General features: G+C 44.6%; 1 protein-coding gene across 2 annotated transcripts in view; it reads right to left on the bottom strand.

Annotated features, from left to right (window-relative positions):
* Positions 1-17,826, bottom strand: part of RASGEF1A (RasGEF domain family member 1A) — a 332,790-nt gene that overhangs the window by 57,266 nt on the left and 257,698 nt on the right. Inside the window, exon 1 of one of the 2 annotated variants that reach the window (XM_029060928.2) lies at positions 7,826-7,967. The exons of the other annotated variant lie outside the window; for it this stretch is intronic. Coding sequence (XP_028916761.1) covers positions 7,826-7,843 — 18 coding nt within the window. The 5' untranslated portion in view covers positions 7,844-7,967. Of the gene's footprint in view, positions 1-7,825; positions 7,968-17,826 lie in introns of those variants that run through there. 2 annotated transcript variants of the gene reach the window in all.

Raw genomic sequence — 17,826 nt, 5'->3', positions numbered from 1 at the left:
ATTATTGTTCTTTCAACAGCATTTGCCCTTAAACCCTTTCTCCTTTGGAAAGGAGGGGATGAGAGACTGAGTTTGAATTTCCTGTTTTTCCCTGGCTTAACCATTTCTTTCCTTTTTTTTTTTTTTTTTGCTTTTCCCGGGTGACCGAACCCAATTTCTGGTTAAATGCCAGAGAGCACGGGGTTCAGAAGGGCTTGTTACATTCTATCCAAGCGTGGGTTCTGCACCTGCCAGCAAAAGGAGAATATTCTGTACTGTACTGACAAACAGCCTGGCAGTTTCACTCCTCTGGCGGAAAGAGGATAAGCCTTTTTCTTTTCAAGTCTTTATTATCTCCTGTCTCTTCATTCCTTTAGGCTTAACTGGCGGTCTCCCTGCAGGATATTTTTGGTCTTAATCAGAAACAAGAAAGTGATTAATTTTGCTTTCTGGCTCTGTTTGTATGTGTTTGAGCTGCTTTAGCTCAAGGGTTTAAGCGTTCTCTTGTCCCTTACCTCCGGAGATAGGGAAGGAGACCAGGGAGGGTGGTGAGCTGGGGAACATGGGTGGTTACATTTTTCACATAAACAAATCATTAAGACATAATATTCTCACACAGGAAAGACCTTATTTAAACCAATTTAAACTTTGGGGCAATGCAGGCATTCGTCTTCTGTTTTGTTGTTGTAGGGGTTAATAGGCCAAGGGTCGGGGCATTAATCAGTGACCATGGAACAGAAAAGAGATGCTAACTCGGTGAAATATGAGGCTGCTGTCATGGGAACAGCAATGCAAGTGGAGGATTTTAAAGGAGCCTTCTCAACAAAAGCTACTAGTAAGCAAGAGAAATCCAGATAATCAAAGCTTTGTTCCAAACACATAATTTGATATTTAACAATTATTTTCCTGTGTCAAATGGGTAGACTTGTTATGGGAATTTCAGGACCTCTTCAGATATAATTCACCAAAGTTATTTATTTATTTCTTTACTAGTCAACCTCTTCTGTCAGCGGCTTCGAGGACAATATGTAGTTGTCTGTCAAATGCCACTTTCATTATTACCCAGGCTGCCATGCATTGAGTGTGATGGAAATGAAGCAGGTAAGGTAATCTTTCTGATTTCAAAGAATCTCTGACTTTTTCCCAGCCGGCAGGGAAGACCTTTTCTAAAACCGCCATTGGAAAGGCTGCCTGTGTTGTATGTTCTAAAAATTTCTCTTCCAAAAGGACATCGCACTGTTCAAAACATTACCAACCTCTATAAACTTTCTTTTTCTCCAATTTATGACTCCTACTTAATGACTTTCTCTTCTCCTCTCTCTCTGCGGGTAGATGATCTAGTATGAAGAAGGGAGGGCATTTCTTCTTCAAAGTGAAGTCCAGTTTAGACCAGACTTTCTTCTTTGCTTTAAAATAATTCATTTGCTTCACTTGAATTGCAAATTTCCCTGTATAAGTTAACAGGTTTCTCCTGTCTTAGAGAAAGCTATTATCCCTGTTAATATGCCTCCTAGACTATCTGTCACATTAACTTTGAGTGAGATAAGGCTTTTAATGCTCAAAGTTAGCTCTAAATTAAAGGTGCTATAAAATATGTTGCTAGTTCTTACTGGGAAACAACACACACCAGCAGCAAACGAGAAATAGGGATTATTTTTTTCTTCAGTGGCTATTTGCCATTTTCAGTGTATTGGATCATTAGATTATCAGCATTGTATGCAGGGAGATTTGCATGTGAAGGCCCCTAAACACTTTACTGACACATTCCACATCTCACAACATCCCACTGAGATGGAAAAGCAACCTGCTATCCATTTATAGGAATACAAAACACATTTTGAAAAATTCATCTGTAAAAAAAATGTTTCCCTTTATCCTCAGGCATGATTTACCTGGAAAGGATAGTAAAAAAAGCCACATAATCTATACTCTGATGTATGTAAGAAGTTCAATATTGCTCTCATCATGCTAGGAAACCTGAATTTCAGACAGAAAAAGACTGTGTCAGCTAGCGTTAGAACTTGGGAATTTCTGACTGCTTAGTTTCTGGTCAGACAACTAGACAATGTCTTTTAGCTTGATGATGGCTCACAGATGAAACAATACGGTGGCAAAGAAATAATTGGCTGGTCTCTGAGTCTGGCTGCAAATCTCCCTTCAACCCCTTAACTATGTCACACTGTCTCAAGATTTATTACCCCACCCAGCCATATGGAGTCAGCTCAGAATGGCACAGTGGCTAGGACCGAATGTGTTTGAGCCAGTGCCACTATTGCATGTAAATTGATGATGTTCTTTTAACTCTCGGGCTGTTGAGCACTGTAGTGTAAAGAGGAATGGGTTGAATGGAAAGGAAGGATTCCTTGGGAAATATAACAGGCTGGATGAGAGGAGGCATTTTTTTTTCTTAAAAATTGCATCCCATGGTTGCAATCTATTTTGTCTTAAGCATGCCAGAGGTCCTGGGGTTTCTAGGGTTAAACTGCTCTGCTTAGAAATAAACCAGGGCTTTCTGCAACGTGCACAGTCCTCTGTTTAGTAATATAGGGATGGATAAGTCTTATTTCTCATGGTGGGGAGCGGGTGAGGTGTGAGGTGGGCTATATATCACACACCGAATATAATCATTCCAAGTAAATCAGCTCAAAGGGAGCTTAATCTGATCTTGTAACTCCAGGTCACTGGAGAGTTATTTTGATTGTCCACCTTTAAGGTGTTAACTGGAGGGGCAAAACACATCCAAATAGTTAGATTATCCATTCTCATTCCAATGTTCCCACATGATTAAATATCATAAATATCATAGGACTGAAGAGGTACCTCAGGAGATCAAATTGTCTCACTATCTGCCTCCAAATTGGTTATCAAAATTTATTTATTTCACACGTTAAAATATTGGCAGCATTTTTGAAAAGTTATACTAAAGTTATTTAATTTGTGGCGGGGGGTGGTGGGAGTTGGAGGTGGGAGGATGTTGTGGAGAGAAGAGATGATGTGATCCAGTGAAATGTGACATACATTTGTTACCTGTTCTGTAGTAGTGTGGATTGGAAGATGCAGCTTTGGAATGGGGTGAAGAGAATCATCTTAAAGTGGAGCAGAATATGATTCCTTTAAAAAGAAATCATTGTTTCTACTAATGTAATTTTCCCAAAGTTCTCTGTAAGAGTGGCGATGGAGTTGAGGTGGGGGGAGGAGGAATTAAAGAAAGAAAAGATTACTGGTGACTAATGTCTGATAGTCATGGTAGTGCAGGAGGGATTTTAGCATTTGAGAAGCTTCCTTTAAAGTACCATTTCCCCAAAGAGCCAGAGATGAACGTTCCAGGGGTGCTTGCAGTTGGATAGGGGGAAAGAAACGGAGCCAGAGTTACACTGAATTAAATTCATCCATTATTGACAATATTCCTCTCCATAGCTGTTTTTATGGACCTTTAAAAAGGCCTCTTGTGTCTGTGGCTGGTAAATAAGAGAAGCAGCTGATCTAAGCTTTATACAGGAGAAGGAAAAAAAAAAACTGCCTTCTATCACTGTGAGTGAACCAGGAGGAGACGAAAAAAAGTTCCCTAGACATGCCTCTAGCTTGGACTGCAACATCCGCTGAACGGAAAATTGTTAAGATCAAAGTACAAAGAGTCTTTCAAAGTTTTGAGAGCTGTTTTTGTAGGGATGATAAAAGCTGCCATTAGAAAGTCGCTGGAGCTAATTTTTATTTTGTTAAGAGATTGTACTTATCATTTCCTGTCAGGATTCATAGGAAGCAGAAAGGCAAGAATATAGTTTGTAAAAACCCTGATCGCATGGATGGGGGTAGGAGTAGGAGAGGAGGGCACCCAGGCTCCCCCCGCCCCCTCCCGCTCCCCATTAGCTTTCTTTGATGCGGAGAATAGAAAACCGAAGAACTGCTGTTTTGCTGTAATTTGTGATTTGTGGGTTTTACTACAAGCTCTGACAAGGAGGGCATTATTGAGTTTGTGTGACACACTGCAGTTAGCTTACATTAACAGGACAGTTTTCTCTAGTAGGCATTCTGTGCTCAGAAGCTGTGCTCCTGACAGCGGGGAGTTGAAAACAGGGGAAGAAGCGGAACAGCAGGTCCTCTGACTAGTGATGTTACAGGAGTAGGAGGGGTTTGAGTGGGAGGCAGAGGTGTGTAAAATTAACCTGACATTTTGTAAATACCCTGACGACACCTCCGGCATGTTGCCAATGCCCACTCATGGTATTTAATGGGGCTGTCCCAGGGGGTAGTGTATGATGTGTGAGGTAAGGAAGAACCACATCAAAGCCTGTTTGGTGACATACCTACTGAATTATCCAGCCAAGAGCCAGCACAGAAAATCCCTTTCGTTCCCCAGCTGAATATATTGGCCACCCTGGGTAGTTTGGGGGGAAGCTAGCTGGTGGGAGAATTGCTTGATTTTTTTTCTTTCCCCCACTCCCCTCCAGCCCCCCAAAGAGAAAAAAATTATTGGAAACTGAACTGTCAGGGAAGGGCTAAGCAGCATAGCTGTTTTTCACATTAGAGGCACAGATGCCCAGTGCAACTGTGTTTTGTTCTTCCCTTAATACCAATTACTGTGAGACGGACATTCAATACCCTACAGTCTGTTGATGTTGAGTTCTGCTTCACCTGAGGGAGAGTGGGGTCGGTCTGGAAACCACTATTATTCTAAACATAAACTAAAAGCAGAATCATTTTTCAGTTTTTTCTCCCCCCAAAGAAGATATCTGGGGAAGAACTTGTCAACCCTATTCTCAGGCTAAATGTAAAGGGTATGTACTGCCTAAACAGGATATTTCTCTTATTCTTTTTATCTCTGAAACTCTAATTTGGTCACTTTCAATTTTTTCCACTTTCCAGAATTTCTCCAGGGAGGGTTGCAGACCACTGACAGTTCTGAGGTAGATCTCCGTTCCTCTCAAATCCATATGGAACCTTAATCAAGGAGCCATGTCACCTTGGGAGTTTCAGTCCCTGTATTGCCTATCCTTGAATAGACATGATGAGGATGTTAATACACCTCTCTCCGGGAGAAAGGCAGGTCAAGGAAGTGAGGGGGCAGAGGCTAATCCTCAATCCATTAGGACAGGAAAGGTCAGGATGAAATAACAGTTCCTTAAATCCCAGAGGCTTGGGAGCTCCCTTAAAAGCTACATATTTAAAATGACTATTTTTGAAATAAACATCACCACTACTCCATACACGATCATCCTTCTCTTCGACCATTCAGTCTCCAAACTCTCCCTGAGAATGGGTTTAAAAAAATAAATAAATAATCAACAAGTCAAGAATCTTTCCAGATGGGTGAGTCGGGCAGGCCCCATTAGCTAAAATTCATTGCACATCTGTCTAATAAAGTCATTTTGCTAAAGGAAGACTAAGATGGGGGAAGAACTTTATTGCAGAAGAGGTCTCTTCTACGATGCGGCTCTTTCATTCATTCATTCAATCGTATTTATTGAGCGCTTACTGTCTGCAGAACACTATACTAAGCATTTAGGAGAGTACAGTAGAAATATTCCCTGCTCACAGGGAGTTTACAATCTAGAGGGGGAAAGACAGACAATACAAAAATAAATTATAAATATATACCTTTCACTTAATATATCTCTATTTTTTTTCAGATACCTTTTTTTTCCTTCACATATTCCCTGTAGGTATGTGTGGGGGGATGGACTATTAAATTTTAATATCCTTACTTCTGTGGGTGGAAGACCTTTGACTTTTCTGAAGAATTTAAAAAAAATCCTGCTGCTACCTACAGCTCCCTGGATTAAAGCTTCTCTAAATTCATTTGGGAACTAACTGTCTGTAGTCACATCATGAGAGCATATTTCTCTTTTGCTTCCCCTAGGCTTAGTGGACCTTCCCGTATTTAAGGGTATGGTGTTAGCCAACAGCCTAGTCTGGCCCTTCTGGCCTCTGAAGAGGCTCTTGTGTTCAGCATTTAAGTTTCAAAGAAATCTCTTAAAAAGGATTTTACTCTCTGCCTAACAGATGGGACCCCTAAGGTGCAAAGATATTCAGTGGTTTGCCTGAGGTCCTGTAGCAGATTGGGTTAGAAAAAGAAAAAAAAGCTCTGGTTTTCTTCCCTTTCCACAGAAGAGGAGGAACCAATTTTTGTCAATACAATCCACAGTGCCAGTTGATTTCATCTTTTTCCAACTGCATGATCTCAATGTCCTTTGAAGGCCTTTCTCTTTTTAAGGGACTGCAACGTCGGGGGTAAAACAAAATAACCTCTTGACCTCATGGAGACACTTGTGCTTACCAGGCAGAGGTTGCTAAAGGATTAGTATTCTGCATCCCTAGTTAGGTACAAATTAAAAAGGGGGGGGTCTTGTTTCCCCAGGAACCCACCCACTTGGTGTGCCCCGTTAAAGCTTTTGGTGACTGAACCCATTGCAAAACCAATATTCATCACCTGAGAATCCCAGTTTTTGCCAGTGTGAAGCATTTCCCCACCAACCACTTTTCCCGGTGATGGAGTGGGTCATCCATTTGAAATAAGACTGAAATAACCATCAAACATGCTTCTACTCAATCACATTTTCAATTATCCCTTTTTTTTTTCAGCAGGAGGATTGTCACAAATTGCTTTGGAAATGTAAATGGTACAGCAGAGCTGTCTTTGCTTTCCTATTAATCCCATAATTACATGGCCACTGAGTTTTTCTCCTTTCCTTGAAAAGAAAGCTAAGTCTCCTTTTCCCTTTTTCTTTCCCTTTTTCTTTCCCTTTCACAACCCAGTGGCCTCAGGGTCCGGCTTCCAAAACCTCTCTCTAAATCCCCTGTTCCACACAGGCACATCTCTCAAAGCTTCCTCTTAAAGACAACTACCAATTATCTCATTCCTTAATTTTTCAAAGGCTAGCCTAACCCAAGCAACAGGTCCAAATGGAATTAAAGTACAAGTACAGCTCAAATTACCGATAGTTCATCGCTTCCCCGTCTCTTGACCTTCCAGCCTTGCCGCGTTGGGCTTTGATGCGAACCCCAGAATGACTCTTGAAACAGAAGTGACACCGAGTCTCGGCCTGCTGAATCAGGTTACCTGATTAATTTCTCTACAGTACAGTTCCACATAGATCCAGGGAGGATAAGGCCCATGTGGCTTAAGAATGACAACATCCACTTTCCATCTGTCTCTGTTTTTGTAGGGCCAAAGTACACTTCTGTTGGAGGGTCTCTGATACACATTTTGTTTTTCTGAGATTTCTTTTTTCCCCAAAGAATTATTCTGGTGCCAGAGTGGTAAAAACTGAATGCTATCCATGTTTTCTAGCACTCATATGGAATAATCCAGCATGCTGTCACTCTTTCCCCATAGGACTTTCCAATGATGGTCTTTGTAACTCATCTCACATCAGGTGTAGATTTGTGCTAACCAGCTTATTTTGGAATCAAGATACAAGGAGCCAGGTCTGCTCTTCCAAACAATGGCAGCAAATGATATCTTTTCCAAGCCCCTGTTAGGGACTGGACGGTTACCAAGCCCCTGAATCGTGGGTAGTTAGATCCACTACATGAACCAAAACCACTTGGCTAGAAAACTTCAAAGCTAGACTCTTCCTCAGACCTAGAATTTGCTGTCCAACCTTCTGAACACCCTCCTGGCTGAAGGACTCATTTGACACGTGATACCTTACACAGACCTCTGTGAGAGGATGTATTTCTCATCCTGACACTGATTATTGCTGAATTGTACTTTTCAGGTGCTTAGTACAGTGCTCTGCACACAGTAAGCACTCAGTAAATATGACTGAATGAATGGAGACGGCTTCCTCGTTCCCGTGGGGTTCTGCTTTCTACTGAGGGAAATCACAAAAGGGATGACACTTACCTGGCTCTCAAGGATCATTGCTTGTTTCTTAGGCTCCAGGGAAGTCTGAGGAGCGTTGTGTCCGCTCCACCCTTCCCCACGACTCTCTCTTCCCACAGTGTCTCCTTGGAAAGAGTTGCTTCTCAGGGTAAGCTGTAAAGTCTGCCTTCCTCCAGGAGGTAGGAGCACTATGAACTGGCTCCTCTCAGCTGCCCTGTAATTATACTCCAGGAAAATGGACAGTTCCACACTGGTAATGCATGGGAGGAAACCATCACGCCCACAGACTTCCACTACGCAGGGATCATGTGCTGCAGCTGTCTGCAGGAAGGGGAACTCCACTGTCTGTTTTCGCTTTCCCCTCTGAGGTGACGGTAGACCGCTGGCTTACCTAGGGGGCTTGCCTGACTCTTTCCTCACTGGTGCTTTCCTACTTTTGTTTCCCTTCCTTCCTTCCAAAAAGAACCAAGTCTGACGACCCTATCGAGTCTTTGGATCTGTAGGACGAGAGCGGCTGGTTAGCTCTGACCTCTTCATATGTCCCCTACACCCCCCCCCCCGGTGTTTAAAATTGGCTCTCGGTGTTTTACTCAGCTCAACGGTGAATTCATATTGAGCTTCTTTGAATCATCTGGGCTCTCCTCTGGCACGTTCCTTTCCCCTCTTACTCCTCCTACACGCTTCAGTCCTTCGGAATCGATAAATACCAAACGGCCCCCTCAGCGTCATCCCCAGGCACCTCTCCATGGTGGCGCGACACACACAAATTCACTTTTTGCCAGGTACAAGCTGAGTCACTGTAGCTCCTTCCGAGCCATTGTTACAGCTCTGTTTCACCAGAGCCCGGGCCAATTATTTCCAAGGAAGAGAAGCCCTTCTCTTGACAGCATCATAATGTCAAATAATGTGGACTTGCTTTTTTTTTCTTTTCTTTTTTATCAACATCCGTAGTAGAACAGCATCTTTGTGCATGGAGGGTGTCATCTATTTGCCTCAGGGGATGAATTGCCTATAATTACATCTCTATCCTGAGTTCTCTGTCTTCTCTCCTCTGGCTCCCTCTGACCCTACTGAGTTAAGGGGTTGTGTGGGGGCGGGGTTAGAATTCAAGAGATGACCTCTCTCTCTAAACTTTGGTCTGTCACCCCCAGTAAACTGTGAGCACCTTGAGGACAGAGAATGTGTCCTGCTGTTGCACTCTCCCAAATGCTTAGTATTAACTCAATAGGTGTTCAATAAACACCACTGATGCGTTGGTGGTTTCGACCAAAACCGCTCCTCCCTGGTCTCTAAAGAGACGGTCTCCGGACCCTCAGAGATGGTCACTGGATAATGCAGCTAGGCTTTCCCTCCAGGAAAATGCCATCCAGCCCAGTCCAGCCTGGGTTACAGGAACATGTCAGAAAAGTTAGAGAAGCAGCATGGACCTGGGAAGAGCTGGGTTCTAATCCTGGATCTGTCAACTGCTTGCTGTGTGACCTTGGCCAAGTTACTGAACTTCTCTGCCTCAGTTCTCCCGTTCTCCCTCCTACTTAGATTGTGAGTCCCATGCGGGTCAGAGACTGTATCCAACCTAATTAACCTTTATCTACCCCAGCACTTGAAACAGTATTAACACATAGTAAATACTTAACAACAGCCATTAAAAAAAAAAGTGGTATAAGAAGTCAGGAGAGGGGGAAATCAGGAGAGGGAGACACCAAGACAAACTCTCTCTGGATAAGAGTCAGACAGAACAACAAGGGAAGTCTTTGCGTAACACGCAACAGATTTCTCCTTTTAAGTCCAGTAGCTTCCTGTGATGTCACAGACCAAATTTTTAAAAAACAACAACAGGGGAAAAAAACCACTAAATGAAAGAAGGGCTCAAGCAGAACTAATGTAAAGTGAAACTCAACTTTTATTTTTAGCAGAAGTGGGAAATTACAAGGGCAAGTCTAACTGCAGGTGGTTTTTCGTGGTTTGTTCAGTTCTTTTTCTTTGAAAGATGAATGGCACTCAGACTCCAAGAGGATTCCCTTAAGCCACCACTTTTATTGCCTCCCTTTTTTGGTCCCATGGATCAAAATAAACAAGAGCATCTCCCTGGCTGGTCTTCAGCACAACCCTTGGCTCTTAACACAGAAAGCTGATGTAGAACTGATTATGTAAACTCACTGTGAGCGGGGACTATGTTACACTGTTGTGTTGCAATCTCCCAGGCACTTTAGTATCGTGCTCTGCACACAGTAAGTGCTTAATAAATACGACTGACCTAAAACATGCAGGCGGGATTTAGAGAGGGGTGTAGCTCATCAAGAAGGTTTTTGCAAATTTTTGCAGAAATGAGTCTTGCCACTCAGACTCAGAGTTCCATGTAGGACAGGAACTGTACCTGATCTGATTTTATCTACCCTGGTATTTATCACAGTGCCTGACACATAGTATTAATAATAATAATAATTGTGTTATTTGAATGCTTACTATGCATCAAGTGTTATACTAAGCCCTGGGATAGATGCAAGATAATCAAACCTAATCAGGTCCCACATGGGGCTCACAGTCTGAGGTGGGAGAACAAGTATTGAATCCCCATTTTGCAGATGAAGGAACTGAAGAACAGAGAAGTTAAGTGACCTGCCCAAGGTTGCACAGCAGGCAAGTGGTGGAGCTGGGATCAGAACCAAGTTTCATTGATTCCTCTACCTGTGCTTTCTTCTGGAGCACACTGATTCTTTCTAGTAACCCCTTAGTAATAAATAGCACGATTATAAGTGATATTATCTAGCCATGAGTCTCCGAGGAGGCTCTGCAGAAACACAGTTGAAGCATTCTCAGGCTTTCGGTGAGAGAATACAGCTAAAACAAGGCACCCATTCCCTGCCCTCAAGGATCTTCGAATGGAATGGGTGATACTGAGTTTCTAACAAGGGTGACCTTTTTGAAGACGAAAAGGGAAGATTCCCCACAACCCCCCCCCCATTGGAGGGGTCAGCTTAGGTACAAATAATAATAACGATAACAATAGTAATAATAATAACAATTGGGACATTTGTTAAGCGCTTACTATGTGCCAAGCACTTTTCTAAGGTCTTGGATAGATACAAGGTAATCAGGTTGTCCCACCTGGGGCTCACGGTCTTAATCCCCATTTTACAGATGAGGTAACTGAGGCACTGAGAAGTTAAGTGGTTTGCCCAAGGTCACATAGCTGACAAGTGGCGGAGCGGGGATTAGAAGCCACGTCCTCTGACTTCCAAGCCTGTGCTCTTTCCACTAAGTCACGCCCAGCACCTCCCCTGGGTTGCAATAGCCCTTCAATCACCCTTAGAACTTACAGGAATACTGTTTCTCAATTTCTTCCATTTATTCATTTTTTAAACTCAGATTTTGCAGTTCCCATTTGTTTCTATTTTTCCTCCAGGTCCTCCTGGAGGTTTGACCATAGAGAGTAAGCCACGTGAAGACAGGGACTGTGTCTGTTATGCTGATTGTCTGCTCTTAAAATGCTAGAGCTGTGCTGTTCATGCAGCAAATTTAATAAATACTCATTTGATCGATCCAGATTAGAGATGAGTTGAGTCGAGATGTGTTGTTTGTGGGTTTCTGCCCCTCTGGGAGGGGAGTCTGCTGCAGGTGGTAAAGAAGAAACCCCATCTTGAGCAGCTGTAGTGTCAGGGGTCTAGGTCTCTGAGCACAACAGTGAGGTCTGTGGAGTCCAGGGATATGTTTTTAAGATATTTGTTAAGTGCTTACTATATGCCAGGCACTGTAATAATAATAATGGTATTTGTTAAGCACTCACTATGTGCCAAGCACTTTTCTAAACCCTGGGGTAGATACGAGGTAGTTAGGTTGTCCCACGTGGGGCTGACAGTCTTCATCCCCATTTTACAGTTGAGGAAACTGAGAAACAGAGAAGTGACTTGCCCAAAGTCACACAGCTGACAAGGGGCGGAACTGGGATTAGAGCCCATGGTCACTGACTCCCAAGCCCAGGTTCTTTCCAGTCAGCCACGCTGCTGCTCATTGTACTAAGCACTGGGGTAGACGCAAGCTATTCAGGGTTTATTCATTCATTCAGTTGTATAAATTGAGCGCTTACTGTGTGCAGAGCACTGCACTAAGCACTTGGGAGACTACCATATAACAATAAACAGACACATTCCCTGCCTACAACGAGACTACAGTTTTGAGGTTGGAAGCCATCTCTGTCCCACGTGGGGCTCCCGGTCTTAATCCCCATTTTACAGATGAGGAAACTGAGACATAGAGAAGTTAAGTGACTTGCCCAAGGTCACACCGCGTAAAAGAGCAAGAGCTGGGATTAGAACCCAGGTCTTTCTGACTCCCAGTCTCGTGCTCTATCCCCTATCCACTCGGCCAGTGCTGCTTCCCCTATAGATGCTTCAGATACTTGCAATCTGTCAATCAAAAACATCCAACTGGCTCAGTAAGCACGTTCCCTGCACACTTGCAGTTTACAGTCTAAAGGGGGAGAGGGTTAAGCACTGTACGAAATTCTAGGGTAGCTACAGATTTATCAGGTTGGACACAGACCCACTTGAGGCTCACAGTCTAAGTAGGAGGGAGAACAGATAATGAATCCCCATTTTACAGTTGTGGGAACTAAGGTTCCGAGAGGTTAAGTGACTTCTCCAGGGTCAACAGAGATGGCGAGTGGTGGAGCTGGGATTGGAACCCAGTTCCGCAGACTCCCAGGCCCATACTCCTTCCACTAGACCACACTTGCTTCTCTCTAGCACGGCTTAGCGGCAAGAGCACACGCTTGGGTGTTAGAGGACGTGGCTCCTAATCCTGACTTTGCCAGTTGTCTGCTGCGTGACCTTGGGCAAGCCACTTAACTTCCCTGTGCCTCAGTTACCTCATCTGTAAAACAGGGATGAAGACTGTGAGCCCCACGTGGGACAACCTGATTACCTTCTCTTTACTCCAGCGCTTAGAACAGTGCAGGGTATATAGTAAGGGCTTAACAGATACCATTATTATTATTAATAATAATGTGTCGAGTGGGTAGACTGAAGCAGTTTCTCACATTTTCCTAGAAGGTTCCAGTCTCTGGGGGTAACTAGCCCCGTGAAGTCTTCTTGAGGAGGACCCTGGCTGACCTTTCCACCAGGAAGGAAGAAGGAGTGAGAATCCACTCCAGTTGGGAACAAAGGCCACAGCTTTTCCTCCTGAGAAGCAGCAGAGGAGGGGCAGCTTGCACAAAGGCTTTGTGCCCATCCCCTCCCCCTCTGCCTCCCTCCCTTCAAGCCCACCTGCTTGCCCATCTGGAGCAAGTTAAAGCTGGGATGTCGGCTGAGAAGGGGAGTTTACAACTGGCAACAGCGAGAACGGTCCATTTTTTTTTTTTCCTTGGTGCAGGGGTTTTTGTGCATCTTCCCCCGGGGCCGGTAGTCATCATTGTGATTTGGGGATCGCCGTGATGAAATAAGAGGGACAAGAGAGAGCCCTTACCCTGTCATCAGCCTCGAAATAACTGCTGCAATCTTAGTGCAGCCAATACTCCCTCTTTATGTCTCCTTTGGCATCCAGCTACGGAGTAAGGCGAAAACCACCCGGAAATAAAACCTGTGCCCTTGGAGTCACCAGAGGGATTCATTACTCTGGAAGAGGAATGGAGAGTATAGCAGTAGTGATAACTGTGTCTTTTAAAATAGTATTTGTTAAGCACATACTATGTGCCACTCACTGTACTAAGCGCTGGGATAGATGCAAGTTAATCAGGTTGGAGACAGTCCCTGTATTACATGGGGCTCACTGTCTTAATTCCCATTTTACAGAAGTGTGTAAAATGTGTAGAGAAGTGACTTGCCCAAGGTCACAAAGGAGACAAGTGACAGATCCAGGATTAGAACCTAGGTCCTTCTGACTCCCAGGCCCATGCCGTTTTAGCAGTCAATCAAACTTATTTATTGAGCATTTACCGAATGCTGAGCACTGTACTAACAACGATATAGAAGACACAATCCCTGCCCACACCGAGCATACGATCTAGAAGACCGTTACATATTAAAGCACTTTCTGTGTGTCGGTCACTGTGCCGAGTGCCGGGTTAGACACAAAATCAGATCAGATGCCGTGAGAACCTTTACGTATGCCCTGCTAAACCCCATCAGTGTCGGAACTTGTCACCTTCAGGGAATGTGTCTGTTTTATTGCTTTATTTTACTCTTCTAAGTGCTTAATACAGTTCTCCGCGTAAAGTAAGTGCTCAATAAATATGATCGATTGCTCGCCATGTCCTCCCTATGTGGTTGAATGGTGATGATACTAAAGGGGAGAGGTCAGTCCCCTTCATACCTGCATCACTCCTGCTGCTGCTGCTGAACCCACAATTAGAGAAGCAGCGTGGCACAGTGGAAAGAGCCCGGGCTTGGGAGTCAGAGTTCATGGGTTCGAATCCCGGCTCTGCCGCTTGCCAGCTGTGTGACTGTGGGCAAGTCACTTAACTTCTCTGTGCCTCAGTGACCTCATCTGTAAAATGGGGATTAAGACTGTGAGCCCCACGTGGGACAACCTGATCTCCTTGTATCCACCAGTGCTTAGAACAGTGCTTTGGACGTAGTAAGCGCTTAACAAATACCACCATTATTAACCCACAAGAATCCCAGAACTGGGAGCTTTTCCTGCTCAAGGAGGAGGTTAAGACCGGTGACTTCAGTTGCCTGGCTGTCCCAGAATAAAGTTTGTCCAGTCCCTTCCTGCCCCCTCCCGCTTCAGATCACACCCTCTCTCTAGACCACAAGCTCATGGGCAGGGAATGTGTCTGTTTATTGTCGAATCATACTCTCCCAAGTGCTTGCTACAGTGCGCTGTACACGGTAAACTCTCAATAAATACGATGGAATGAATGAACCTCCCTCTCCCCACACCACAGAGACTGTTGGTTGAACAGTGGAAGCAGCAGAGAGGGAGTGGGAGATTGGGGAAAGGGAGGATTCTAGGGATGTTTACGGGAAACCCCCATAGCTTCCCCTTCTGCCCAGTTGTTCCCGAGGTCCCGAACGGTCAGCTGTGGAGACGGAAATGAGAGAGACACGCTGGATGATGTCCAGATTAGGAACAACCAATCCATCATATTTATAATAATAATAATGATGGTATTTGTTAAGCACTTACTATGTGCAAAGCACTGTTCTAAGTGCTGGGGGGGTACAAGGTGATCAGGTTGTCCCACGTGGGGCTCACAGTCTTAATCCCCATTTTACAGATGAGGGAACTGAGGCACAGAGAAGTGAAGTGACTTGCCCAGAGTCACACAGCTACGAGCGGCGGAGCTGGGATTCGAGCCCGGGCTCTTTCCACTGAGCCACGCCAAGTGCTTACTGTGTGCAGAGCACTGTACTAAGCATTTGGGAGAGTACAGCGCAACAATATAACAAGACACATTCCCTACCCACAATGAGCTTACTGTCTAGAAGGGGAGACAGCCATGATTATAAATGAGTAAAATTACAGAGATAATTGGGAAAAATGGGATCACAAGGAATCAAGATGGCCAACGGCAGCCGGGGACAGTGGATGGAGGAATGTTTTGAGAGGTTTTAATATTAGATTTGAATACCCACGATAACCCGCAAGGTCCACCCAGCCCTGACCTCGGTATCTGTCCCGGAAACAAACCAGCACTAGCGATCGTTTCTAACACCTGCTGGGGAGGGCTGATTTGCCTCTTTCGCTCTCGCATTTTCAAAATATTCTGTGGCGTGTTTCTCTTGCTGCCACTCCCGTTCTTGACGTCGATATGCCAAACGCCTTAGACAAAGCAAGTCGGGCAGAGGGAATGCTTCGATACCAAGGGAAGTGGTTTCCCTAGCAACAGCAACAATCGGAGATGCTTTCTGGTGGGCCTTCCTTCCCGACCCCTCCTCAAGCTCTGTTTTTTGTGACTTGTTGCCGCGCTGCAGCTAGCTTGTTTGGGCAGGAGAACATTTCTTGCTTGAGAGTGTCGGAGGTTCGTAGCCGGGACGTCCAGGAGGTTGTCATCCCTTTCTAAGTGGCTGAGGGGACCAACTCTGCATTTTGGGGAACAGAAATTTAACTCTCTGTCAGCAAGAGGAATGTGTTCAGCTCAGGGAAAAAAAAAAAATGTATATTTGACAACAACAACAACAGCAGCTTGTGTGAGAAACACCACAGGCCTGAGAGTCAGAAGGACCTGGGTTCTAATCCCGGCTCTGCCACTTGTCTGCTGTGAGACCTTGGGCAAGGTACTTTTCTGTTCTTCAGTTACCTCATCTGTAAAATGGGGGTTAAGACTGTGAGCCCCATGTGGGACATGAACTTTATCCAACCTTATTAGCTTGTATCTACCCCAGAATTTAGTACTGTGACTGTACTATGCACAGTGCTTGGCACATCCCGCTTTCCAAGTACCACTATTATTATTTTAATTATTACTATGCAGCTGGGCTGGCTGGAGGTGGAGAAGCAGCGTGGCTCAGTGGAAAGGGCTTGGACCTGGGAGTCAGAAGGTCACGGGTTCTCATCCTCACTCTGCCACTTGTTTGCTGTGTGACCTTGGGCAAGTCACTTTAATTTTGTGTCTCAATCACCTCATCTATAAAATGAGAATCGAGACTATGAGCCGCCTGTGGGACAGGGACCCAATTTGTTTTCACCCCAGTGCTCAGTACAGTGCCTGGCACATAGTAAACGCTTAACAAATACCACAATTACTATTAATTATTATTATTATTGAGGGTCCGCTCATGCCGTGGTCCTTCTCTATCCCTCCCATCCTTCTCATCCAGCGGCTCTGCCTGAGGCAGCCATTTCACTCTGGCTCCCGGTATTTCTGGCTGTTCTTCAGGGGATTTTTGCCAGAGCCATCTCTCTTTCCAGCTCTCCCTCTATTTATTGTGCCCCTCAAAACCCTGCCCCGCTCTCGCCCATACTCAAACTAAAGAATTGTCATCGTAATCTGATTGAGGGTGTTTGGGAGCAAGAAAGTTTTGGTGGGGGCGGGTAGGAGAGAGGAAGTTGAACTGTCTGGGTTCTGGGTGAGCGAGCGACGGAAGAAAGAAATGAATTAAAGGCAGGAGTGTTTGAAAGAGCCCATGAGCAAAAGCAGAAAAGCAGTGTGGATTAGTGGAAAGAATATGGGCCTTCGAGACAGATGATCTGGTTTAAACCGCTGACTCTGGGGTCTACACCCAGCTCCACCACTCGTCTGCTCTGTGACCTTGGGCAAGTCACTTCATTTTTCTGGGCCTCCAACCCGTGTCCAACCTGATTATCTTGTATCTACCCCGGCACTTAATAGAGTGTATGGCACATAATAAGTGCTTAACAAATACCACCAAAAAACAATTCTTAAACTATATGGTCTAGCTGAGAACATGTGAGAGAGAGCCGCAGAAACAAGTCAGTCTGTACTGCGGCCATCAGATAATAGTAAGGTTGGTATTTGTTAAGCGCTTACTATGTGCAGAGCACTGTTCTAAGCACTGGGGTAGATACAGGGTAATCAGGTTGTCCCACGAGAGGCTCACAGTTAATCCCCATTTTCCAGATGAGGTAACTGAGGCACAGAGAAGTGAAGTGACTTGCCCACAGTCACACAGCTGACAAGTGGCAGAGCCGGGAGTCGAACCCATGACCTCTGACTCTGAAGCCCAGGCTCTTTCCACTGAGCCACGCTGCTTCCTCATCATCATAATGGCATTTAAGTGTTTACTATGTGCCAAGCACTGTTCTAAGTGCTGGGGTGGATACAAGGTGGGTCTTAATCACAGTCTTAATCCCCATTTTACAGATGAGTAACTGAGGCACAGAGGAGTTAAGTGGCTTGCCCAAAGTTGGATGAACTATCTGGACAATCATGGAATAGAGGCTTCAGGAGTATCGTGCACCAAGAGGGAGTTGCAAATAGCATCAGTCAATCAATCGATTGACAAATCAGTGGTACTTACTGAGCTTTTACTGAGCTCAGAGTAATGTACAGAGTGTGTGGAAGAATGATAATAATAATGATAATTACATTATTTGTAAACACATACAATATACCTTACATT

This window comes from Ornithorhynchus anatinus, chromosome 3 (genome assembly GCF_004115215.2).
Source record: "Ornithorhynchus anatinus isolate Pmale09 chromosome 3, mOrnAna1.pri.v4, whole genome shotgun sequence".
Taxonomy (NCBI): Eukaryota; Metazoa; Chordata; class Mammalia; order Monotremata; family Ornithorhynchidae; genus Ornithorhynchus; species Ornithorhynchus anatinus.
Note: the sequence above shows the minus strand (reverse complement) of the source record. Positions and strands in the feature narration are given on the sequence as shown.